Raw genomic sequence first — 25241 nt, forward strand, 5'->3', positions numbered from 1 at the left:
TCCTTCATGAAAAGTCGTTGGTCAGCGCTGGTTGGACCGCCGGTCCCGCGTCGGTCCGCTCTGATTGTGATCGCTGGTCCGGCGTTGGTCCCGGACTGCCGTACCGCCGTCCACGTGGGTCTCGTGGTGGCTCGATTTGGTTTGGACCCTGGATCGTGTCAGTGTAGCTGACGAAGGCGAGTGGACGGCATTAGTGCACGTGGGCCGGGGCCTGACTTCAGCGCTCGAGCTGCCTGTTGGGCCCACACCAGCTTCCTGTGGGGGATGCGCTGGCGGTGATGGGCCTTCATCAACCATGTGACGGCCGGAATGCCGGACTATTGTCACAGTTTGCGGCGGATATTGAGACGGCGTGCTCACTGCCGTGGCGCCACTCTGTGAGATATGTGCTGAAGTGTCGCAACAGAGCTTCTATGGCTGAAATGTGCGCACTCATCCCAGATATAACTGCTGCTCCCTGATGCCACTTGTTAATTCGCTCTCTATTCGAGGGGTGCTCGCCTCCACATAAGTTATCCGAGAGGTGAGACGAATTTTGTGCGTACTCTGTCGATTGAATAATTTGATATTTGTAATCTTGAAGGATATCTGAGGGCAGTTCTTAATCATTCATGAGGTGAAGCGTTGACGGCTAGCGGGGTGGCACATCGAAAGATATGCTGATTACCGGCGCCCCGAGACATCCGTAATCTACATAAATTACACGCATTTATGCATAAAGCAGGCTTGCAGTTTTGTGCTCGCTGACTCATTCTGCCTTTTGGATGTTTCTCTTAGCCGCCAAATGGCAGTGCAGTGCTCTCAAACCGTAGCGAACAACTGTCGTACTGTACGGCAGCTTCAATGCCTAGGTAGGTAGGCATGAAATCGAAAACACAACTATGTTTTTGGTGACAAAGTACTACGTGGCTATAATGACATGTTAACTTAGCTACATAAGGTACAAGCGACAACAAGCGGACAACAATCCACCCATTTACACATCACCACTTTTACTTTTTGATAACAAGATATCTGTCCGAGGAATAACAACTCCGCCAACCTGTCGTCAGCGCCTAGACCTGTGGCGTGGAACAGACCGGGCTGTCGTCACGGCGGCTGTGCGCTGCCGAGTTGTCGGCAGCGGGCGCCCGCACGGCCCGACATTGGGTGTCGGCAGCGGGCGCCGGGCGGCCGGGAGAGCGGCGAGCGCGCCGGCCGGGGCCATCCGTCACTCTAACCCGTGTCATTAGCCGCTGCAATGTGTCATCGAAGGCCCCCAGCATCTCTGCATCGTGTAATGCCGACACGCTTTGGCCATTGAACGGACGGCTCAGCCGACTCCTGAGGCGCTCAAATGACGGGTCTGGGCAGCGGCCGTGGCTATTGCAAAACGACCTCTGCCCATCGCTAATGGAAGCAATTAGAGGTAGAGTAAGATGTAACACTCGATGGTTTATTCCTCCCCAACTGCAGGCTCTGTATGTTATCAGAGCATTTTTCTGACCGAGTCCTGGAACGATTCTGTATTCTCCTCGAGTGGTGTGAGGTGGTGAGGTTCAGCCTCCAGAATGAAGATCCATTCTTTATACCTTCTACGTGAGCCAGCTCAACTCTTCGGAGCGTTTGCTATACGACGAAATAATAAATAAAAATAAGTAGAAGTTTTACAGTATCCTCTCTCTCTCTCTCTCTCTCTCTCTCTCTCTCTCTCTCTCTCTCTCTCTCTCTCTCTCTCTCTCTCTCTCTCTCTCTCTCTCTCCTCTCTCTCTCTCTCTCTCTCTCTCTCTCTCTCTCTCTCTCTCCCGATCTGATAGAGCGGCGTGGGGCCGCCGCCGGGCGCACACCTATCGGAGGTGATCGCTCCGCGCGCGCCTGTGTTCCTACACTGGATATATCGCACCCGGCATCAGGGGCGCTGTTTTCCAGCGCCGACGCCGACGCAACTAGGCCAGCGGCGACGGGAGAGCGCCGGTCGCGGCTCGTCCGACCGTCGGCGCCGGGAGAGCGCCGGCCGCCGCGCGGGTCGTCTGCCGTCGGGCGCCGCGCGGGTCGTCTGCCGTCGGGCGCCGCGCGGGTCGTCTGCCGTCGGGCGCCGCCGCTCCCCAGCTGCCTCCGCCCAGGCGAGCCTCTCTTCGGTAGAACGCTAAACCATTCTCCACTGTGATCTTTGGTCCGGTGGAGGATGGGCTGGACTAATGCCATTCGTAAAACGGACCGCTGTGAGTGGAGTTACCAGAAAAATGTTGGAGGAAGTGCGGCTGTTCTCAGCGCTGCGGTGAAGGACTGAATGGCAGCCCGGAGCAGCTGCCGCGGTCTGAGCCGGTGAGGAGCTACTATGGAATGCGGTTACGTCAGCCACGGAGGACGCGGCGGGCCGAGCCGTGTCGCCGCCCCATCTCGGCCGTCGGCCGGCCCGACCTCGGGCAGAAACGAGCCGCTCGCTCCACATATGTGATTCGGCGGAGACGGGCGGAGAGAAGAGATGCTCGGATGGACAGGGGGCGGACGAGCGTACCAATGAGCCGGTGCTCCGGCGGCCCGGCGACCCGCACACCAAGTGAGCGGGCAGTTGGGACGGGGACCGGGCGGGCGCTCCTCCCCGGCCCGGCGGGTCGGCGGTAGAGGTGGCAAAATGTGGACCCGGGGACCCGGTCCAAAGAACCAGTCTGGACCCATATGGGTCCAGACCGGTTCCTGGAAATTTTCTGACGGGTCCAACCGGGTCCTACCATAAACTATACATCTTGCACACTACACATTATTGCAAAATATGAAGTGAATTAAGTGAATGTTTCTTTGCACACAGTATCTCATGAGTATTCCGCATTAGAAATAGGCTGTTTTACATGATGCAACTAATGATACCTACAAGTAGTTTGTATTAATTGACTTTTGGGGAACGGGTCCAACTGGTTCCGATTCCAACTAAGACCGGGTCCGACTGGTTCCAGAAATGTCCAGCCGGGTCTGGTTCGAGTCTGGTTCCCAAAATTTTCATCTTTTGCCACCTCTAGTCGGCGGGACCGGGCGGGCGCTCCTCCCCGGCCCGGCGGGTCGGCGGGTCGGCGGGTCGGCGCGCCTCCACCGGCGACCTTCGGCAGTCAGCCGGGCCCGACCTAGGAACCGCACTGGGATGCGCCACAGCACACACTGAAATACAGTCGATTATCGGCCAATAGCTGTTTGCTCTGGTCTAGTCGTGACCCGTACATCTCCATTCTGGTCCGAGGGCCGCGCTGGTCGCGGCGGGACGCCGACTGGAACTGAGGAGAGGCCGCGGGCCCGCGCCGTCCGCCGGCCGCCGGCCGAGCGCTCAGCGCTCAGCGTCGCTCAGCGCTCACAAACAGCGCCGCGTGTCCAGCCCGGCGCCGGCTCCTTACGACCGATCCACTGCTCTTTATGTCTGAATGAAGCTATTAACTTTATCTGCCCGATGATAAATGGACTCAAATGACCTTTTGTGCCTTTGGTCGGCTCCGCCATCACTCATTTACATTCATGCAATCGGAGACGGCTGCGCCAGTGGCCGGCAGTGCGTCGGCCCGATGAAACGAGCCGACCGGAGCGCTTCAGTCGAGCGCCGCCGAGCGCTGCACGCAGATACAATACGACCCAGCGCCGCCGATTGCCGCGCATACTTACTTACGACCCAGCGCCGCCGATTGCCGCGCATACTTACTTACGACCCAGCGCCGCCGATTGCCGCGCATACTTACTTACGGGCCGAGCGCCGCCGATTGCCGCGCATACTTACTTACGGGCCGAGCGCCGCCGATTGCCGCGCATACTTACTTACGGGCCGAGCGCCGCCGATTGCCGCGCATACTTACTTACGGGCCGAGCGCCGCCGATTGCCGCGCATACTTACTTACGGGCCGAGCGCCGCCGATTGCCGCGCATACTTCTTACGGGCCGAGCGCCGCCGATTGCCGCGCATACTTACATACGGGCCGAGCGCCGCCAACACGGGGCTCCCGGTGACCTTTGACCTCACCTGACCTTATCCTGACCTCATCTAACCTGATATGTCGCTGACCTGACATGGCCCCACCTTACCTGACATCACCTGGCTAAACAGTACCAGATCTGACCTCACCTCACCTCACCTGACCTCATTTGGCATGACATGGCACTGACCTCTGACCTTACATCACTTGACCTAATATGTCACTGAACTAACCTCACCCCACCTGACACAGGGCTGCCGCTGACCTGACCTAAACTGACCGACTGAACCATACCTGGAGGCTGCAGCTGTTATGCCCTGACCTCATTTGACCTCACCTGACCTAACCTGCCCGAATCTGGCGCTAAACTGGCCTGACTTGGCCTGACCTGATCTTCCACTGACTTCACCTGACCTCACTTGACCTGACGACGTGACCTGACCTGACCGAGCAGTCGCTCACCTGACACGGTCTTATCCGTAGAAGCCTCTTACTTGACCTGACCAGCTGACCTGACCTGAGCCCTCTTGCACCAAAATCCTCTTGCACCAATGCTTTAATTATTTTGCATCGTATACCCAGTTCAAGTTTCAAATGTAACAATTTGCGTGCAAAATTTAGCAAGCACATGTAGGATTATGTATTGGGCTATTGCAAACAAATTTACCACCGTTAGATTAGCTTATTCTGAAACCGGTTTTTCGATTTTACCTAGCTAGGTAGTTTGGTGCAAGAGGCCTCGGATCAGTTTACCTGACCTAACTCGGAGCCTGCACCGACCGAGGTCCAGCGGCATCGCGCTTGCGTTGATATAATCTAGCCTGGCTCTGACCTGGCTTGACTTGACCTTACCTGACCTGAGCTTACCTGGCCTGACCGGGCTTGTATAGCTCGTACTGACCTGACCGGGCCTGACCTGACCTATTGCCGGCTGCCCGACCCGGAGCTGACCTCGGTGACCCGTGGTGACCCACGGTGACCTCAGCCGCGCCCGGCTGGCTAACTCCTGTCCTAACCGACTGCCGGTCGTCTCACGGGGCGGTTCGGAGCCCGTGCTGCCGGCCCCCTCACAGCAGACAGACTGTCGTCGGCCCCAGCGGCCGCTGTCGTCGTGCCTGCCGTCCGTGAGAGCTGCACAGGAGTACTCGGGCGAGTTCCCGGCGCGTGCCGGGACGGGCCGGGCCGAGCCGAGCCGAGCCGCTAATAGTCGTCGCCATTATGATAATTCAGAGTGAGTGGCTCTGGGGACCGCGGGCGGCGGCGGCGGCGCCGTATTTGGCGGTGGGCCGGCCGGTGCGGCGGCCCGGGAGCGGCGGCTACCGGGCGACTCGACGGCCGACTGGGCCGGAGCCGCGCGTGCCACTCCCTGACCACTTACCTACCGCTCGTCTTAGATCGGGGCTTCAAGTCATACTTATTTGATGTATGAGTACATCCACAGATGTATGAAAACCATTCACTTGCTGGTGTGGGAGAGAGGGAAAGAAAAAGAGAGGAAAGAAAAGGAAGAAAGAAAGAAAGAAAGAAAGAGAAGAGAGGGAGAGAGAGAGAGAGAGAGGGGGGAGAGAGAAAGAAAGTGCGCGAGCCGCGGGCTTTTTGCAGAGGAAAGCTCCGTCCGGAGTAAAGAGTTGATCTCATTAGGTAATGCACGATTCCCGAGCTGACTATACATGGGCACCAACGGATCCGGCTGCCATTTTTTTTCGGACTGATCCGCGCTGCCGCCAGCCGCACCCCTACGACATGTAACAGTGCGGTGTGAATTTATATTGTGTACATGACAATTGACAGCTATAGTGGTCAGGATGCAATGAGCGATCCTTGCCGATGCCATGCATGGTGATCGGTATAATCCTCTAGGAAACTTATTAGGTATGGCTAACTTAAAGCCGCTTGTTTGTGGCTGTAACGGCCAGGTAACAGCCCCACCTGACGAATGTTTTTTCTCTGATGTGTATTGGGGAAACTGTACCTACCTACTCCCATCATATACCTAGGTACTCTTGATGCAGGCCGTATATCCTTAAATTATTTGCTTCTCAATGTGACATCCGTAACAGACGACTAAATCATTGTAGTTTTTAGTGATTTTGTCGTGTTTGTTTTGCCAAGTGTGCGAGTTTACCAGACGACCTGGAGCGGGCGGATGACTCTGTTGTGCACTTCACAATTCAATTACCGCCGGGATTGGCTGGCTGGCTCGGACGCGGTGATAACGGCCGGTAATGAAAACATCGCCGGCATCATCACTCTTCTGCGGCGACCATTACACTCAGTGGGCCAGTGGCACCGCCGCCGACCATTACAATCAGTGGGCCAGAGGCACCGCCGCCGCCGCCGACCATCGGGCACTCCGACCGGTGCTTCCGAGCCTTCGCTGTCCCTCCACTGTCTGTCCCTCCGCTGTCCCTCCGCTGTCCCTCCGCTGTGCCCACGCTGTCTGTCGCTCCGCCGTGTGTCTACTCCCCGCCGTGAGTCCGCCGTGAGTCCGCCGTGGGTCCGCTGTGGGTCCGCTGTTCAGCCTGGGGTCCGCTGTGGGTCCGCTGTTCAGCCCATGGGGTCCGCTGTTCAGCCTGGGGTTTGCGCACCTATGATAGCCGGCTCTTGCGCCGACTTTTGATGGATATGCTCACGCAGCTGCCCTTAATGACGTCACGCAGGTGTCCGTAACGACGTCACGTAGTCGGTCGATGTGCCTGGTCACCGGCAGCGTTTATCGTGTGACGCTGAACTGGGACACATCTCAGCGGGCGCGGGCGCTGCAGGCCAGAGCCAAGTCAAAACGCTGCTCAGAGATATTGTCCCTTCCACCGTCACTGCCACTGTCACATGACTGTCACCGTCACGCCGTCACTGTCACCGTCGCCGTCACACTGTGACAGTCACCGTCAGAAAGGAAACAGGTCGTTATGTGCAAAGATAGCTGAGCTTTGTATCAGTTTCTTAGAGTTTGATATTTTACCCTAACAAAGTTGGTCCCACGTCCTTCCATCTCCCTGTTTTAGGGGAGTGTTCAACGTTCAGCGAGATGTTTAACAAAAAAAAAAAAATCAAGATACCTAGTCATATGAATTATGAAATGTGCGTGGAAGTCGAACGTAAAATATTCCCTGTAAGCTTACTGACATGGGAATACTCGACTGTATGTCATATTGTGATATCTGGCGGCTGTGGTAGCTGTTGGTGACAAACAGGAGCGGATGAAAATGCGACCACACAGTAACCTCTAGTCAATGTCAATGTTAGACGCAGCCCTGCAAACAAGTCGGGTGCTGGACACTATGGACTCCTTTCACCCAGCGCGCTCCCGGATCCCGCTCCCGGATCCCGCCCAGTAGCTGTGGAGGGTGGGCGTTACACCCGGCATAGCCCGCCACACTGTGCACAGTGCACACCCCACAGTGCACACTGCACACTCGCCGCGGTGACCGCTGCACGCGTTATAACCGTCTGTCAGAACCGCCGGCCACCCGGAAACCGACGCTCGGCGGCGCGCCACGAACATGGCATGCCTGTTGAACGGGCCAGCCGGCACGGCAGGGCGGCACGCGCGGGTCAGCCGGCGGGCGGGACACTCCGGCGGTCCAGCCGTCGCGGCGCGGCGATTAGCCGGGTCCGCGAGCGGCGCGGGCCACGCGGCGGGACGCCGCAGCCCGCTGCCGTTTTTCGGCGGCACTTCTTGCCCGGATTCTCCTGAGCGCCGGTACCCGCTGTGTGACACGTGCCTGAAGAGCGGCAACGCTGGGCTCTGTGACGGGCCCGGCACACGCCCGGCACGCGTCCGGACGGCCCGGACGGCACTGCGGCACACAATGCCGGAGCCGGCCGGCGACCCCTCTGCCGGCGGCGCGCAACAAATGGACGCGCTCATTGTGCTGCCGGCAGTCGTGGCCGGGCCGGTATGATTGATACGGGTGCCACCGCGGCCGGCCGGCGGGCGCATCCCGGTGCACAGGTGACCGGCTATTGTCGGCGGCGCCGCGCGCCCGCCGCCACTTTCACCGCCGTCTCCGCGCAGCACTTGTTTAATTCTCCTACTGCAGTGCCGGCGCGACCGGCTGAAGGCCCAGCGACGCCGGCGCCGCGGCCGCCGGTCAAAGGTCGCGACAGAAAACGTAAAAAGTCATTATTTAGTGAGATATTGGTTAGAAAGGCATGTAACTCATGTGATTTAGTCATTGTGTGGCCAAGGCTGGCCGGCGCCGCCGGCTGGGCGCCGCGGACACAGACGGTCACAGCTCGGCGGCGCTGCACCGGCGGTACCGCGTGCGCCGAGTGGAATGACTGGGGTCCCAGCTGGGACCGGGGCACCTGTCTCGGGCCGGGGACCGCTCTCGGACCATTGGACCAGCCTGGACCGCGGACCGCTCCCAGAGAGGCGCGCAGCAGCGTCCGGCGCCGGCCCCACCTTTCGCCGCAGCAGTGGCCGTGTAAATGGATTCTTTATTCCGAGCTGGGCCCGCCCGCGCCGCCGAAACCTCAACTACTAACGAGAGAAGCGCCGCTCGACGGACGCGCTACAAAAACGAACGCAGCCAGCTGAAAAATTGGCCCGTTCATTGAATATTCATCCGCGGATTATTTATTATCCGGTGCGCTTTGTTAGTGGCGCAGCTCGGCGGCGGCGCTCTCTCGGTGCGATTGACGAGACTGGGAGCGGAAGGCGCCGAGAGCGCGGTGGGAACGGCCGCCGGCCGCGGCTGGGCACGCCCCAGCACGCCCCCGACCGCCCGACGCACGCTCGGCCCCGCCCGGCCGGCCGTGCTGCCCTGACTAATGGCTGCCGGCCGCGGCGAACGGGCTGCGAGCTCCACCGAGATATATGGCGGCAGATGAGGCGCTCCAACTGAAACCCGAGCAAGACGCACCGTCTGACTGGCCGCCCCGCCCCGGACAGTGGCGGGCAGCCTCTGGTCGATACCGCCGGACCGGCAGAGACTGCCTCTGTTCAGATACCGCCGGACCAGCCTCCCTGGGACGGCCACCTCGCGTCCGGTCGGCACGGAGAGCCATTAATTATGACGTTTACTGGCACAGGGAGACTGATGCGGCGCCGGTCCGGCGTTAATGGGCTGGCCTGGCTGCGTTCGGATGGTGCCGCGGGCGTCGACCGGCCGCCGGCGGCCTGTCAGTCAGCGGCGCGCCGTGGCGCCGTCCGACACGCTCGATTACGGCGCCCTAATGACGGCGCCCTCTCGGCGCGGTGGCGGTCCGGGCGCCGGCGGCTCCGCGTGGCGCGCGCCCGTCGGACGCTGGTTCGGCGCCCCGCCGACAACCCACTGGGTACCGGGAATTGTTTCATAAGCACGTCCCCACAGACTTCATTTCAAGGTTTTAATCTGATGAACTCGTCGGGGGAATAAGCATGTCCGTATCATTTCTATATTTTGCTTAGCCCTCAGTCGTCCCGATCAGTTTGCGGGAGCGGGCAGATGACGGCCTCGGCGGCCGGCTCTTGCTTCCGGGCGGTCCACTCCGTCCACTGTCGCACCCACCGTCCTGTCCACGGGAGCCGCTGCCCTCTCCACCGGACCCACCGTCCTGTCCACGGGAGCCGCTGCCCTGTCCTGTCCACAGGAACCGCTGTCCTGTCCACAGGACCCGCTGTCAGCCGGAGCCGCTGTGGGCGCGGCCGCTCGGTGCGGTTGCAAGTGGAGATGTCAATCGGGTACCAACTTTTTGGTATACCGATACCAAACCGATATCAACTTGGTATTTGGTATTTCAAGGCGAACGCATTTGGTATTTTGTTGGTTTTATGAATCCTCTCTAATGGAAAAGAGGCTGAGAATTTGGTAAAAAGTTGGTATTTCCCTCATATTCCCAAGTCGGTTCGGTTTCGGTATTCTGCCATGGGTATTGTCGGTATTTGGTCTGGTATCGGTATCACGATTTTCCGTAATTGACATCACTAGTTGCAAGTGACCGCTCGGTTGGCCCGCTCGGCCCGACCTGAGCCTCCCGCCCGGCCCGACCCGAGCCTCCCGCGGGGCCCATCGGCGGCGCCGGCCGGCACCACCAGCCTCGTCCATCTTCACATTAGAGTCCGATTGGGCGCGCCACCTCGGCGCCGCGGCTCGCCCGAGTGCCAATGGGCGGCGCCAATGGCGGCCCGGGGGGCGGCATTGCTCATCGACTGGCCCCCCGCCGTCGACGATTGCTCGTCGGTTCTGGCTGTCGGTCGGCGCGACGGCCGATTGGCTGCGGTCGAGGGCCGGCCGATGGGTGCGGGAGGGGGGGGGGGCGACCGCGCGGCGCCTCGGCGGACGGCCGCTGATCAGATGAACAGAGCAGTGCGCTGGCAGATCTTCCTTATAGGTCGCACGACTGAATTGTGTGCTTAATACGATATCTTTGAAAGATACAGCAATGAATATCGAACAATGACGTGTGTGCAATAAGTGCATATTCACGGGTGCGCAGTGCGACCCGTTCAGCTGCTGGCCGGGCCTACGATGGCCCTCACGGGTGTGTGCAGCTGCCCATTAAACCAGCGCCGGCAGTGGCTCTGCCATTGAAGCTGCTACCGCTGCTGCCGGGCTCAGCGCTGCAGCGAGCCACCGACGTTCAGCGGGTGTCCGCTGGCCGCCTGATTGATGGCGTGGTAAAGTGTTGGTGAGACAGGCTCCGGACGCTGTCCCCGCCTGCGCGGTGGTGCGATTACACGGGGATCTGTGGGTTAGCCGCACCGACCACTGCCGCGGTGGTCTCACGGACCAGTATAGTATCGATATACTTATTAGAGATGCAGGTGCTGCTGATAGTTAGGTATTATTTCATACTAATCGTACCTCTGGTATGCTGTGCTGGCACCGTACCTACTGCTGCAAGCTGTGCTGATACTTCACCTACCGCTGTGTACCACTAGCGCGCATGGAACAGCGATGTCCATTAGGTCCGCTATATTTTTCAGCAGCCTCCCTGCTGTGTGTGGTCCTTGGCCAAACGGAAGTACAATGCAATGGCGCAATGCGGGCACAAGGGTGGACAAGGGCGCGTTTCGCCGTGTACCGGCGCGGGGAGCCCGCCTCCCAGTGCCGGGACATCCGCGGTTACCACTTTCACCCGGGCCGGTGTGTCACGTGACCCGCGCAGTGGTGTGAGCCGGCCGACACGTGATCCGGGGGTCAGCCGGGTCGCTGAGGTGCCGCGGTGCTGGGACGAACTGCGCCCCGGCACCACAGCCCAACAGTCACATATCAAATACGGTCTCATAAATATCATCCAATTACGCACAACGTGGCAATTTCGGGCGGGCGGGACCCTTTGTCATGACTTGCCTTGCGTCGGTCGCTGAGGATGTACTGTTTTGTAAGTGAGAGGTGTTGCGGGTGAGGGCGCCTGGGAACAGCCGACTGGCCGGTTTCCGGCCGCCGGGCCCACTTTGTCGGGTGATCGGTGAGGTGAATCGGTGCCGGGCGGATGGAGTGAGCGGCGGCCCGCCCGACCTCCGTCACTTCCTGGGGCATCCCCCCGGCGCGGCGCACTCGGCGCGGCGCTGATTGGCCGGTGTCTGTGTGACGTCACCTGACCTTGACCCAGTGGGGACTGGCGACAGGGGTGCAGGCGCTGCGTGCCGCCGTGAGTCACCGCCGGCGAACGGGGCTGGGCTCGGCGACCTATGGGATGCCGGTGGTCGTGAGTGTCTGGAATCGGACGCGGCCTTTGTTTAGCTCGGTCCTCATCTGGTTCAACTGGGTCAGCTCTGGGGAGGAGGTGTGTCAGAGTGGCGTCATTTTTCTCGGATCGTCCCCATTGTGGTCAACTCCAGACATTGTCAGTGATTTATATGTTGATTTAAGCTGCAGAACATGCGCAGACCTCCCACAGATAATGGCCATGGCTGCCCAGCTTTATGTGCATTGCTGCATAGTCCAGTATGTACCTATATGTGCAACACTGCCGACTCCGAAGTCTCCTCGTGGTGAATTCAGAAGAAGGCAGCGGCTTCATTTATAAAGAAATATTAAATTTTATGCTGGTGGAGAGCAACAGCTAAGGTTCTGTAAAGTGAATCAATATGATGCTACCTTTTACAGTGCCGGTTATCGCCCACGCCAGTGCCGGGGCCGCGTATGGCGGTCTGGGCCGCGCCAGTGCCGGGTATGGCGGTATGGGCCGCGCCAGTGCCGGGTATGGCGGTATGGGGATGCACCAGTACCGGGTATGGCGGTATGGGCCACGCCAGTGCTGGGTATGGCGGTATGGGCCGCGCCAGTGCTGGCCTGCTGGGTATGGCGGTATGGGCCGCGCCAGTGCCGGGTATGGCGGTATGGGCCGCGCCAGTGCCGGGGCCATGTATGGCGGTATGGTCCGCGCCAGTGCCGGGTATGGCGGTATGGGCGGCGCCATGCCGGCTCCGTCCTCCCCGTCCTCGGCGGTCGGCCGGGCGCCGAGGTGGTGTGGTGATAAGTGATTGGTCTGCGGCGCGATGTTATCAGCTCCAGTCCCGAATTGGGGGCGTTAGCGCCCGGCGGGTGGCCGTCAGCGGTCCAGAACTGGCCTGTCGGCGTGATGCCTGCGTTAGTGCCGTCCGGACTGACTGCAGGCCAGGAAGGCGGTCCCCTAGACCGGAATGAATGAAGACAAGGAAACGTGCGTACTGGCCGCACGAAAAGACGGGCAGCAAGCAGCCGCTCTGTGTGTACAGCCAGAGGTCGGCGATCTTTCAACCGATGGTGGCCGGTGTTTTCAGGTCGCAGATACGAGATCATCCTGTTGACGATAAATGTATACATGCTCGGAGCACCATGTGTCTCACTTTCCGATCATTAATTGATGAATTGTGTCGGATATGAACTTACATGGCGTGGGATCAGTTCAAACATGCCCTTTGTTATACCTCTGTATGTAGACATGGACTGCACGTAACATCTGTATACAATGTGAGCTGGCAGTGTCGGGGTGGCCGCGCCGTTCCGCTGCCGTGTGGTGACGGTCCGCCCGCCCGCCCCGGCCTGCTGGCGGGTCTGTGGTGACGGTCCGTCCGCCCGCCCCGGCCTGCTCACGGGTCGTGCAGCACCCCGCTGAGGTCCCGCCGCGGACCGTCTATCAGCCGGTCCGAACGGGACACAGCGACAGCCGGACTGCCGGGATGGATTCCGCCTCTGCCGGTACATGACAGCCGCCGGGGCGGGCGCCACATCGGGCGGCCTTCACCCATTTCGGGCGCACATACCGCCCCAGGGCCCGCCCCAGCTGACCGTCCAGTCGCAGTCCAGTCCGGGCGCCTATTGGTATTCCGAGCCGTGCAGATTGCTGATGCTGTTGTGTTGAAACACAAGCGATACGTTTTGATGAAGCGGTCGGCGCTGTGCGGATAAAAGTCGCGACATCCAGTGACGTCGTAGACGTCAGCGACTCACTTGCAGCGCTCACTCACAGTCAGTGCCTGATTGTGGGAGCTGCTGTGTCGCTGTTCCCACTGCACTGGCTGCTGCCTAGTTTTGCGCGTAATTGATCGTGGAGTGCCACGAGGCGTAGGTGCAGGAGCCGCCATGTAGCTACCACAGCAAGGAGCTGCCACTCCCAGTCACTTTTGTGCTGCAGCGTTTTATTGAAGAGTTCCCGAGAAAACTGTGCTCTCCGCGCGCCGTTGTGCAGTGGGCTCTGTGCTCGACCATAGACTGTTGTCCCATTGCCCCGCTCTGCCTGCCGAAATGTTTACCATTGACAGCACTGCTGTCACGCTGGCGCACAGAATGGGCGAGGCAACAGACAGGGCCGCAGAGCGCGCGCGGTCACCGGTGCACCGACCTTTGTCCTTTGGAACGCAATTGGTGCGTGCTTCCTTTGTATTTTGCTCCATTCATATGCATATGCACAGCGTGGTGCTTACATCCAGAATTTGAGCAGCTGAGTGCGACTGAATGCAGCCGTACGAATAACACCGGGTCGCAAAGCAGGTGCCTACAATTGTGTAGTGCCTATGCGTATAGTCGGTCAAATATGTATCTTTCCCGGCCGGCCCTCCCCACGCTGGGCAGGTCGGTAACTTGGCTGAATCCGCCGGCCGCTGCGAGTACTACGGAGGGGAGGGGACAGGTTGTGCGGTTGCCGCGTCGGCCAATGAGCGCGGACCTGGCGAGCGGGCTGGGGCCACGGCGTGTTGACCTAATATGGTCAAAGGTTCATGCCCTGCGGGTATGGTCTGCGGCCAGCTGGCCCACTGATTGAGCCACAGCACCGGGTCGCGGAAAGGTTTCGATAGGTATCTGAATTGGAGAGTGGAGACCGTTAGCTTGAACTTGAGTGTAGTCGCTCTAGGTTGGAGATGCCGTATCACTGCACCGTTTTTGAAAAGGGGAGAATTATTCAGTTGAGTGATGAGGGTAGAACGGTTGCAGAAATCGCACATCAAGTTGGCAGAACGCCAATAACGATCCGGAAATGGTTAAACAGATTCGCTGCAGAAGGAGAGCCCGGATTGACCTGACCTCAGGTCATAGATAAAAAAATCCGAGACATACATTTTGTGGATATTGTCACCCTTACTAACTCCTGAAAGTTTCATATCGATCGGTCAACAGTTGTAGCTTTGGTGCAAGTTCAAACTTTTTGTGACGTTAGGTCACTCAAACCGACCTGTTGACCTGACCTTAAGTCATATAAGGTCAAAATTCGCACACAGTATGCGCAATAGATGGAAAAACAGGTATGCAAAATTTGGTGGCGCTGCACGCCGCCGTTTTTCGGCTATCTGCGAAAAACCTGGGGGGGGCGCAAATCGCCCCCCCCGGCCCGGCGCAGGTTAAGATTTTCAGTAGATATGGCTTAACGCTTTCCCGTTAATGCCAAAAAAAAAATGAAAAAAGTTTTTGCTTTATCAAAAAATAACCGGTCATAATTCGATTAAATATTTCTCTTGCGCTAATCATCATATCACCAAGCATTCGATCGTATCAAGAGCAACCATCTTAATTTTTAGGTCAGCGACCCCTGTTGAAACACCAGATAATCCTTTGATAGCTCATAGCACTCAGTCTACAATTTACACGGCGCATGAAAGCACAGCCATCATTAGACCATCGCGCTGCCCTCACATTCGTTAGATTCCTAACGCATCCGCTTGCTCGCTTCTCCCGGCCAGACCCGCCGGAGCACCCGGCGGCGAGGCCGTCCAGTGCTGGTCTGCGGTCACTCTCCAGCCGGCCGCTGTGTAGCTCCGCCCCCCGCGCGTGACGTCACAGGGCCGCCAGAGCCGCCAGGGCAGCTGGGGTGTGGGCTCAGCCAACTATCGAATCCAGACCGTAGCGCCACTTGGCGGCCGGGAAAGATACATATTTGACCGACTATACATATATCTAGTTACCTCTACAAACTGCTTGCAAGGTGTTCAGATTTACAGGGTCTCTAATTGTGAGATGGTGTAGGCACGCGTCTTTTAACTAGGTCGAGTGTCGCCATGGGCCGAACTACACCCGCGCTGTGGGGAAATGTGCGGGATAGTGTTGTCGGCAGTGAGTGAGGACGGGGCGGGTTACTGTCCTGCGCCCACTCGGCGTGTACAGTAGGTCTACTAAAAAAGTCCCCCGCTCCAGAGGCGGCCGGCCGGCCGAACCCCCGGATTCCAGCCCCGACTCTACTGCGCAGGTTACGCGACACGGGTCAGGTCGCGGCGCCCGGCGAGCGGGTCAGTTGGCGGCGGCCGGCCGTGGAGTGAGGACGCCGTGTGTGGGGCGCAGAGATGCCGCAGTGCAGAAGAGGGGAAGATAGTGACTCTGCACGATGCCGGAAATGATGCCTTTGTGATCTAAATTAAACACATGTAGACGCAGTGCATATCCTCCCTTGCCCCATTCCTATTTTATCATAATCCTTCAATAATCAATCCGTAATGACCATTTAATGCAAGCAAGCAAACAAAACAACCCGTTTAGCGGCGACATCATCTCGGATAAAAAGTGACAGTGATGATTGGAATAGCGCGAGGGCAAATCGAGGGGTATATATGTATCACATACCGAGCATTTTATTCCCATCTAGCAAATCAATATTGGAGATCTTGTCCAACAAGTCAGCGGCCGTTCTAGACACAGATGAATACTTTGTTTGCGGTCGCATCATTATCTGCAATAATTCAAAGCGAGGTTTAACCCTCGCCGGCCGAGAAGAAGGGGTGGATACCGCCACCAGTTTTTTGCGGTAGCTCAAAGCACACTGATGGTAGAAGGCTGATATTTCATATGCCTTACATTTGATTCAAGCCGGATCATTTGACATCAACCACGTTTTCAGGTCACGTCACTTAGCTATGACGTCTTAACCCGCGCCGGGCCGGGGGGGGGGTGTTTGACCCCCCCCCCCCTGCGGTTTCCGCGCCGCCGTTTTTGGCACACCTGTTCGTGCATCTTTTCCACACATGTGCAAATATTAGACCCAGGTCGCCTTAGGTCAGGTCACCAGGTCACGCCAAGTGACCTCACCTCAGAAAAAAATAAGAATGCTCGTCGTAGCTACACCGACTGAACGATTGCCTTGAAACTCTCAGCGATTGATGAGAGCAACATTATCTATAAAATGTATGTCTCGGAATTTTGATATCGGTTACCTAGCGTCAGGTCAATTTTGACCTTTCAAGGTTAAATTATAATTCATTCGACGCGTCTCGACGAGAGGAAGACAATGCTGGCAAAAGTAGTGTGATGTCTCTTTTGAGTCAAAAGTTATTGCCGAAAAAACACTTCGTAAAAACGGCTATTTTTGGAGTTTTTGCCCTCTGAAGGCTAAACCGTTGACCTGAGGTCAAATCTGAGACATTATTCAGAAAGGTCTGTAGAAGGGCTATCGAATGCGTTTTTCCGCGGCGCTGTAGCTCTATCGGTTCCCGAGATAGCTGTCGGCAGTTTCCAAAATGTTTAGATAGTCAACATTTTACCTTTGGTGTCCTCTGGTGACCTGACTTTTGACCTGACCCAAAAAAATGACTGAAGTGTTTTCGTCCTTATTTTGGACGTTCTTTCGATTGCGATTACCACGTGTCGCTATGTGGCCCAGGAGCCGAGTTAGAAGGGGGGGGGGGGGGTGTTCAGACATCCCCCGGCCCGGCGCGGAATCTCAGAGCACCTGCCCGGCGCAGGTTAAGTAAACCTCTGCACGGTTGTCGGTTATAAAATGGTGCAAATCCGCAATGCACTTAGTGTCATATGGCATAATAGGGAAATATGGAAACTGTTAATTTGGCGTCGGAAATTATTTAAAACTATACCTCAAGCACATGAAACCGTGACTTCATTCATTCTTGGCAAGGTGTAATGCTTCACTTTTGCATTGTTCACCTTGCGTGACGTCATTTATGACGTCACTAGGGTCATAGGAGTGCTTCGTGAATAACTCCCGATCAAAATGAGCTAGCCAGTCGGGACAGCCATCAATGGACTTTGCAAGACTTGCCAAATCAAATGTTATGCAACATGTCCTCCTTTCAACAGCTTCGTGACCTGTGTTGCCCTAACATGACATTGACCTGAGGTATACATCCTAAATTGTTTCACCTAAACAAAAAAGCATATACATCAACGCGTCTGAGAACAGAAAACACGATTGTATCGAAATGACGATAATGGGACCATTTTTGCGAAGTTATTTACCAAAAACCGATCTAATGCCTTGGGGCCCTTGACCTGCCCTAAGAGGTCACTGATATTTTAACCCACGAGCCGCTGGGGGGGCATAAAGTTGCCCCCCCTTTACGTTTTGTGAAATATCTCTGAAACCTGATGAGCTACGAACGTGAAACTTGGCATAGCTTCAAATGAATAGCTAGACAATGTTTGAGGAAAGTTTGGTGGTTGTAGCACCTAAGATGACGTCACAGTGACGTCATAAAGTCTTGTCGTTTTCCGATATGGACCGTTTCTGATGACGCTGGGCATGAACTCAACTGTAAATGAACTAGACAGCACCTGCTGTCATCCTAAAACATCTAACTACACTTCCATCAAGTTTCTAACCAATAACCGAAGGTTTGTTGTCAATAGTTAAAACACTATTCTTTAGAATTGTGTTTTTCTATTGAAAAACAAATCTGAGTTCCCTGACAATTTGGCAAAAGCTGCCTGAGATAATCGACCCTTTATATTCGGTCCCATATATCTGTTGAAACGTTAACTTTGCAAGTTTGACATTGTTGACAGAAAGGCCAGGTCAATTTTGAGATCGCTCAAGTCAATGGGAGAAAATTGAACTGCGCTTTTTTGGACGGAACGCATAATATAAAACACTCTGAAAACATGTGGTGCTTGATGAGATACAATACTGAATGAGAAAATTGTTTGTTTTGTTGGGAGCCATCTTTTTCGGTCTGAAAAGGCCCTTGCAGAGCTATGACATTGCTCTGGTGTAGTAATTGGGTTGTGCGAGCCAGCGCCATGATCTGCGAAAGCGAGGCTGTTCCCGTGGGACGATTGCCCTGTCAGGACGGTCCAGCCGTCTCCCAAATGGTCACCCGAAGAGGATTATGTGTCCTGGACTGGAATGGATCCGACATCAACTACAGGTTGGCTGGTGGGGTGAACTCCAGTCCAGAGAGGGAAGCATGAAGACTAGGGGCGATGCGGATTGGTTTTTTCCTGAGGATAGCGAGGACGGAAGAGTATCTTAGAAGAAGAGTATCCTTATGTGTCTCAGGCTGTTAAATCTCCTAAGCGTTTTTTTTTTCTCGACATCGTCAAGGTGTCATTAATAGAAACATGAAATCCGGGAGGATAAATTAGATATAGAAATTGTGGCCACGCCACCAGAACATTATCAGTTGCGTTCAACACATTCGTAAGCCTGATCACACACCCAGCTTACATATGAGCCATGTAATAATTATTTTTTGATAGACATGCTAAGTTATGAAATCATCTGAAGTGTTTGTAAAGTTCCACGATACGGATCTAATATCCTGGTATGCATCATGACCATTTCTGGCCAGGTCATGTCTTTGAACATAAGCCAAATTTTTCAAATGACCTTTAAAGATAACCTTTTGATTCATTCGAAGCGTTTTGATAAGAGGAACACGAGGCTGGTAAAATTAATTTCATGCAAGTTTTAAGCTAAAAACTTTTAAGTGTTTGTGAAAAAGCAATTGGTTTTCTTTTCATACCAATGGTGGCAGTTGCTGTTATTTACGTGCTAAGCCGTTGACCTTAATTAAATCTGACAATATTATTCCGATATAGCAGTAAACGAGCTGATTATTGTGTTAGGTTAGGCTTTTTCAGTCGATTTCAGAGTGGGAAGGATTACAGGAATTAAGGGGAGACAGGGGGCCTGGGCGGGAGTCCTGAACCTCATGCTCCGCTGGGGCCGAGCCCATCACGTGGGTTGGATTGCCCTGACGCATGGATAGCCCTGGGCGGTGTTTCACGGCCCCGCGCTGCAGCACGCTGCGCTGCGCTGCTGCATTGTTGCGGCGGTTGATATGAATTCGGCTCCACGCTAGCGTTGCGAGCTTCCGAGTCTGTTGATGTTTCCATGGAAATTGGAAACCCAATGCACCGGTGCTTGCAACGCACCCTGTCCAAGCAAAATTTTACTATCGATGACCTCTGGTGACATGACCTCTAGCTCTGACCCGATCTAAAATTGGCTGAGGTATTTTTTCTTTTTTCTTTGCTACTTTTGACGCTACTTCGAATACCACTGAAATGCCCAAAGCTGAGTGTGAGTTATATGAATGATGCTCAATCCCCATTTCCCCTTCAACAGGGCGTGAGAGTCTAGGCATTCCTGTGGGGCACGGGCTAACAATGACTATCTCACAATCATTGTGGCCATGATCATCTACTGCCATTCTTTAACACCGGTTTCGCTGCGCTGAGCGGTAGCCGTCCCGTTTGTTGGATTCTTCAGCTGGCTGGCGGAAAGCGTTACCGGCCGCCCGTCCACCGCCCGCGGGCCGGACCGAGCGGCCCCGCTGACCCCACCTGACCTGAGCCCGGCGCGATATGGGACAGGCAGACGGGGGTTCCGCTCAGCGAAGGCAGCGCCCACTGGTGCTGGGGACTTTTTTAATAGACCTACTGTACTCACCAAGGCCCTGGTTCACGGCTTGACGCTATCTGACGCCGTGGTATCGTGGTATTGCCTTTCCATGGAAACATCAACAAACTCCGACGCTCCAACATGAGAGGGCGTCCGAGTATGTTGACCCACTACCTCGATACCGCTAGCGTCAGGCAGCGTCAGGCTGTGAAACCTAGGGCCCGAAGCGGTGTCAATACGTCACAAAAGCGGCCTCGAGGCTCGCCCGTCTATCACGGCTCGACTCCGCCCGAGACCCCTCTGCGGCCCCAGTGACCCCGGCTGACCTGGCCTGACCCTGCGGGCGGCGCGGCGGCAGCGCGGGTCGCCAGCGGCTCCGGTACGGTGGGGTTATGGTGCTGCGGTGTGCCACTGCAGCAGAGGTGCCGTGGGGCCGCGGTACGCTGCTGTGTGGTGCGCTACTGGCAGAGGTCTGCGGTGCCGTGCCCGCCGCCGGCTGACCCAGTGACCTGCAGAGGTCAGCTACGCGGCGCGGGAGAGAGAGGGAAGGCTGTTGACACACGAGGGCTGTTTGGTCTGCCGTGGTTGAACTGTGCATGGTTGAGTTTGGAGCGCAGCCTCTGCGATGGAAGCGGCTCCACGCGGCATTTCCATGTCGGATTGAGTCACCACCCTGCTGTCAGCAGTGGGACGGCGACGGGCTGAGCCCGGACGGGGCAATGTATGCCGTTCCTGCAGGATGCAAATCGGCGCCGGTCGATGACAAACAGCGCGGCCGTGGAAATCAGAACATGCATGTGATTTCTGTACCGCTGACCGCAGCAGCGTCCCATGGCGCCGCGGCTGGCCGGGGGGAGGTCCGTGGCGGGGGAGGGGGAGGTCTGTGTCCCGGTCCGTGCCGGTGAGGTCAGTCCGTGCCGGGGGAAGGTCGGTCCATGAGGTCGGTCCGTGTCAGGGGGGATGTCCGTGCCCCGGTCGGCTGAGAAGCAGTGGAGGGGAGCAGGTGAAGGAGGTTATAGGCCATGAGTCAGCAGTCTCTGCTTGAAAACGGTCTCGGCCTGGCGACTCGGTTGTCGGCTGGGCTGAATCAAAATTTAAAAGGAAATGTTAGCGAGCACGGTTGTGACTGGCGGCGGCTGTGACTGGTGATGCAATTAAGTCGCTGGTGACGGCTGCGACTGGTGACGGCTGGTGCTGTTGGTGACGACTGTGTCTGGTGGTGCTGCGACTGGTGGCGGCTGTGACTGGCGGCGGCTGTGACTGGTGATGCAGTTTGTGACTGGTGGTGATTGTGACAGGTGGCAGCTGTGACTGGTGATGCAGTTTGTGACTGGCGGCGGCTGTGACTGGTGGCAGCTGTGACTGGTGGTGATTGTGACTGGTGGCAGCTGTGACTGGTGACTGCTGGGACTGGTGGCGGCTGTGACCTGTCTCGTTGCGGCAGAGGCCGGCACCGGCCGAAGGCACGCCGGGCCCAGCCGGGCCGCTCCGAATGGGCTTGTTTACCAGGCGAGACGGTGGCACGCGCCGGCCGTTTTTTGAGCCGGCTCGCCGCGGGCGCTGCGCCTCCTCACTCCCCGCTCGGCACGCGGCGCCTGCAGTGGCCGCTGGAGAGGAGGGCCGGCGCCGCCGCGGAGACACGGAGACAGGTGCTGGGAGACACGGTGACACGGTGACACGGAGGCAGGGCAGGGCTGCGTACTGCGGAGCCATGACGAGTGACTCAGCGAAATACCGGGTGGTGGTGGTCGTGGCGTATATGTACACAAAGGACCTGTACTGAGACTGCAGGAAATAGAAGTTGGCGAAGAGCCGCCGCTGCTGAACTGTGTCATTCATCGCCAGTCAGCACATTGGGCGGCTGCCGGCCTGCTGTGTGTCCTATCGTAGGTCAGCCCTCTGTTGGTTTTGTACCCTCTTTGCGTATGTCAATGTGCTTCTGTTTTAAAACTCTGAATGGCTTCAGAGACCAGGTGCGCGCTGCTGCAGCCTGCAGCCGATTGGAAGCCGAAATTACGGTTTGGAGCGATGGCCCTATGAGGCCACCGTCGTCATGCGTCCCGACTGACATCAAAGGCCGAGAGCTGACGGTGCTCGGCGGAGCTGGGAGGCCGGCGGACCTTCCTAACGACTCCTCTCCGAATCACCGCGACCGATCGAGACCGACGACTCGTGAAATCCGCCGTTTTCATGGACGGCGCGTATCGGAGCGGGCATTCCATTCAAGGCTGTGGCGGCGCCGCCTCCCGCCTCTCTCCTCCCCGCTCCGTCGCTCTCTCCGGGTCGCCGCCCGCTGTTCCGGCGTGACCCGGCCGCTGTAACCGTCACCGCACACCGTCCGGCGCAGCTCCTGACGGACCGCGGCAGCTTCTGATGGACCGCGGCTCACAGCCCAGCCCAGTAGTGCTTCTGATTGGGCGCAGTGACGCCGCTCGGCCCGCCTGCCGCCGATGAGCCCCACGTATACCGGTACACAGTGCGTGCTGTCTGGAGCTGAGGCTGGTGTCCGGTCTCCCCAGGTCGGGCGGGTTGTTCACACTCTCAGAGACGGTGGTTACCAATCACAATTACCCAGTGTGATGCAGGGTGAACGCGGCGCCTGCTCTGGCGTCAATTGGCACTCGTACAAATCGGCTCGGGAAAATCCCACGAGCTGCAGATCATCTTGATAAAGTCCGGCCTCGGAAGGCCGTGCTACGCCTACGACTAATCACTACGAATTAAGTCGTACAAGTTGTCAGTTGCATCTTACTGAATTAGTTAACTGTCCATTTAACCAATGGATTGAAGATAACCATTCGAATTATATGACATGTTCAGCGAATTGTCAGTAGGGCTTTGTCAGTATTGTCAGTAGCTTTGAGCAGCTGCGGCGGTCGCTGACTGACCTACCAGGGCCATACAGCTCTGCCTGCACAGCAGGCGTGTTAGTACACCGCGGCTGCCGGCTACGACTCACTACGACCGCTCACTACTGCAGTGCACCTGCACTTCTTATGGCCGCAATATCCCGGCCACATCTGACGACAATAACGAGATTTCAGTGACACGAGATACCGCACACGTGTGTTCAACTTGTTGCGCCAAAGGCTGTGGCGCATAACAAAGATCGAAGTATATATTATATTAGCTGATTGTCAGTGTGGCTGCGTTTTCTGTTCCAAAGGTCGACGGATGCCGAAATCGGCCTTCTCGCTGGCTGTCTTGCTCACGCAGGAGGCCGAGCGGCGCGCTATCGCATGGTATGAACAGCTCCTCTGCTCTGCTCGAGCCGCATTGTGTAGCTCCTGTCCGGGCTTCAGGACGTGGACTGTGGAGTGTGGAGGGTGCTCCTTCCTGAGGCGCGACTGACGAGAATGGACTAGTGTCGGACCGATGCGGTGGACCGGCGCGGTGGTAGACCGGCGCTGAACTTGGCTAACTGGATGGTATAAAAGGCGCCGGATTTGGCTGCTTTTGTTGATGACCAATAACGGCCGCGAACGAGCCGTGCACGTGCGCCAAGATGCTGCTCCAAAACGTCTGGCTTAGACCGTTTGCACTTCTGGTGAAAATATGGTAATGGGACGGTTAACATGCACATAGTGTCGAAAGCGTGGATGAATTTAATTTGCTAGGCAAATTAATTTATTAATAGTTATAATCTCCGATCCTCGCTGTTCCTCGGTATTATCCTTAATTTTCAATCTGCCACGCGAATTGATTGCACAGCTGTCAATCAAAACGACAACTCAGTGACGACTGGCGTCAGTGCTTTCAATGATACACCGACAGTCCCCCTTTGACGGGACCAGGGGACAGTCCGACCTTGCCGCTGTCGTGGGACAGCTCCCAGGGGACAGTACGTCCCTGCGGGCCCCAGGGAACAGTCCGACCCTGCCCGTCTCGCGGGACAGCTCCCAGGGGACAGTCCGACCCTGCCGCTGTCGTGGGACAGCTCCTAGGGGACAGTCCACCTTTGACGACCCCACCCAGGTAACAGTCCGACCCTGCCCAGTCCGGCGCCGTGCGCGGCTCTGGGACGGCCTCAGCCGTGGTGCGGGCCGTGCTCCAGCGGCCAGCTTTGATGCCACACCGGCCGTCTGGCAGTGCTGATTGATTGGGCGCCGAATCGCCGTCCAAAGGCCCGCTATTATGGCCGGCAGATGAGCGGCGATCATGGAACATCATCGGTCACTGTCCGGACCGAGCTGTCAGGGGACGGGCTGACAGGTCCGGGCCGAGCTGGTACACCCGGACTGACAAGGGACTTGGCAGGCAGGGCACCGGACTGACAGAGGGGACCGGACTGACAGAGGACGGTCTGACAGAACCGGACTGTCAAGGGACTTGGCTGACAAGGGACCGGACTGACAGTTGGACCGGACTGACGGGGGTACGGAGGGGACTGTCAGGGGATGAACACTGAACAGTGCGGTGGTATACGTTCGAGAGGAGGTCTGTTCGACGAGTCTGTTTGTATCATTTGTCCCTCCATATAAGGAGACGGCGCTGACGGTCTGTGGGCGGCCTGTCGCCGCCGCCGTGTCGCCGGGTTGGTATTCGGCGCCGCCACTCGCCTCTCCCGCGGAAAGTCCCGCGGAGCGCCGGCCGGCCGGCCCGGCCGCTGCCCATCCCTCACATGACCTCACCATTGGCACAACAAAGGCCGAGCGGCGGCCGCACCCCGGGTCGGCCGTGGCGCACGTCTCTCATCATCGATCACCGTATCAATGCACAGCCTTTCACCGGGCCGGCCGGCACTCAGCCGCGGAGCCCGCGGACAATTAGTGTCATCTGCCGCCCCGTCCCGCTGCTGCCAGCGCCCGTGTGGGACCACTGGACTTGTCCCCGTGTGGGACCACTGCTCCCCTGTTGTGCCCTGTCTGCACTGGCCAATGTTGCCCGGCCCGTGCCGCCGTGTGGCCGCCCCGTGCCGCCAGTGTATCCCGGCCCGTACCGCCGTGTGACCCGACCCGTGCCGCCGTGTGACCCGTCCCCTCCCTCGCCGCCGCAGGACCCGGCCGCCGACACGTGCAGCTGGGAGCTGGTGGAGGACAGCACGTACAGCGTGCGTCTGCCTGAGGCGCGGCTCGCCGACGCTGGGTCGTACGTGGTGGCGGCCTCCAACCGCCACGGCACGGCCCAGCGCACCATGTCCCTGGAGGTCACCGGCAAAGGTCAGTCACTGCACGGTCAGTGACGTATGTAGGTCAGTCACTGCAGGGTCAGTGACTTAGGTCAGTCACTGGGGTCAGTGACATAGGTCAGTCTTTGGGGTCAGTGAGGTAGGTCAGTCGCAGTAGGGACCCTGAGGAGCAGTTGGGTACCAGAGCTGGATCAGCTAACATTAGAGGA

The 25241-nt window shown here is 57.4% G+C and overlaps 1 protein-coding gene across 3 annotated transcripts in view; it reads left to right on the forward strand.

Annotated features, from left to right (window-relative positions):
- LOC122369468 (titin homolog) overlaps positions 1-25241 on the forward strand; it is a 142945-nt gene that overhangs the window by 74636 nt on the left and 43068 nt on the right. For all 3 annotated transcript variants that reach the window (XM_043344243.1, XM_043344244.1, XM_043344245.1), the window contains one exon: positions 24901-25063. In XM_043344243.1, the coding sequence (XP_043200178.1) occupies positions 24901-25063 (163 nt within the window). The remainder of the gene's footprint in view (positions 1-24900; positions 25064-25241) is intronic.

The sequence above is a fragment of the Amphibalanus amphitrite genome, unplaced genomic scaffold (assembly GCF_019059575.1).
Source record: "Amphibalanus amphitrite isolate SeventyFive unplaced genomic scaffold, NRLGWU_Aamphi_draft 001038F_arrow, whole genome shotgun sequence".
Taxonomy (NCBI): domain Eukaryota; kingdom Metazoa; phylum Arthropoda; class Thecostraca; order Balanomorpha; family Balanidae; genus Amphibalanus; species Amphibalanus amphitrite.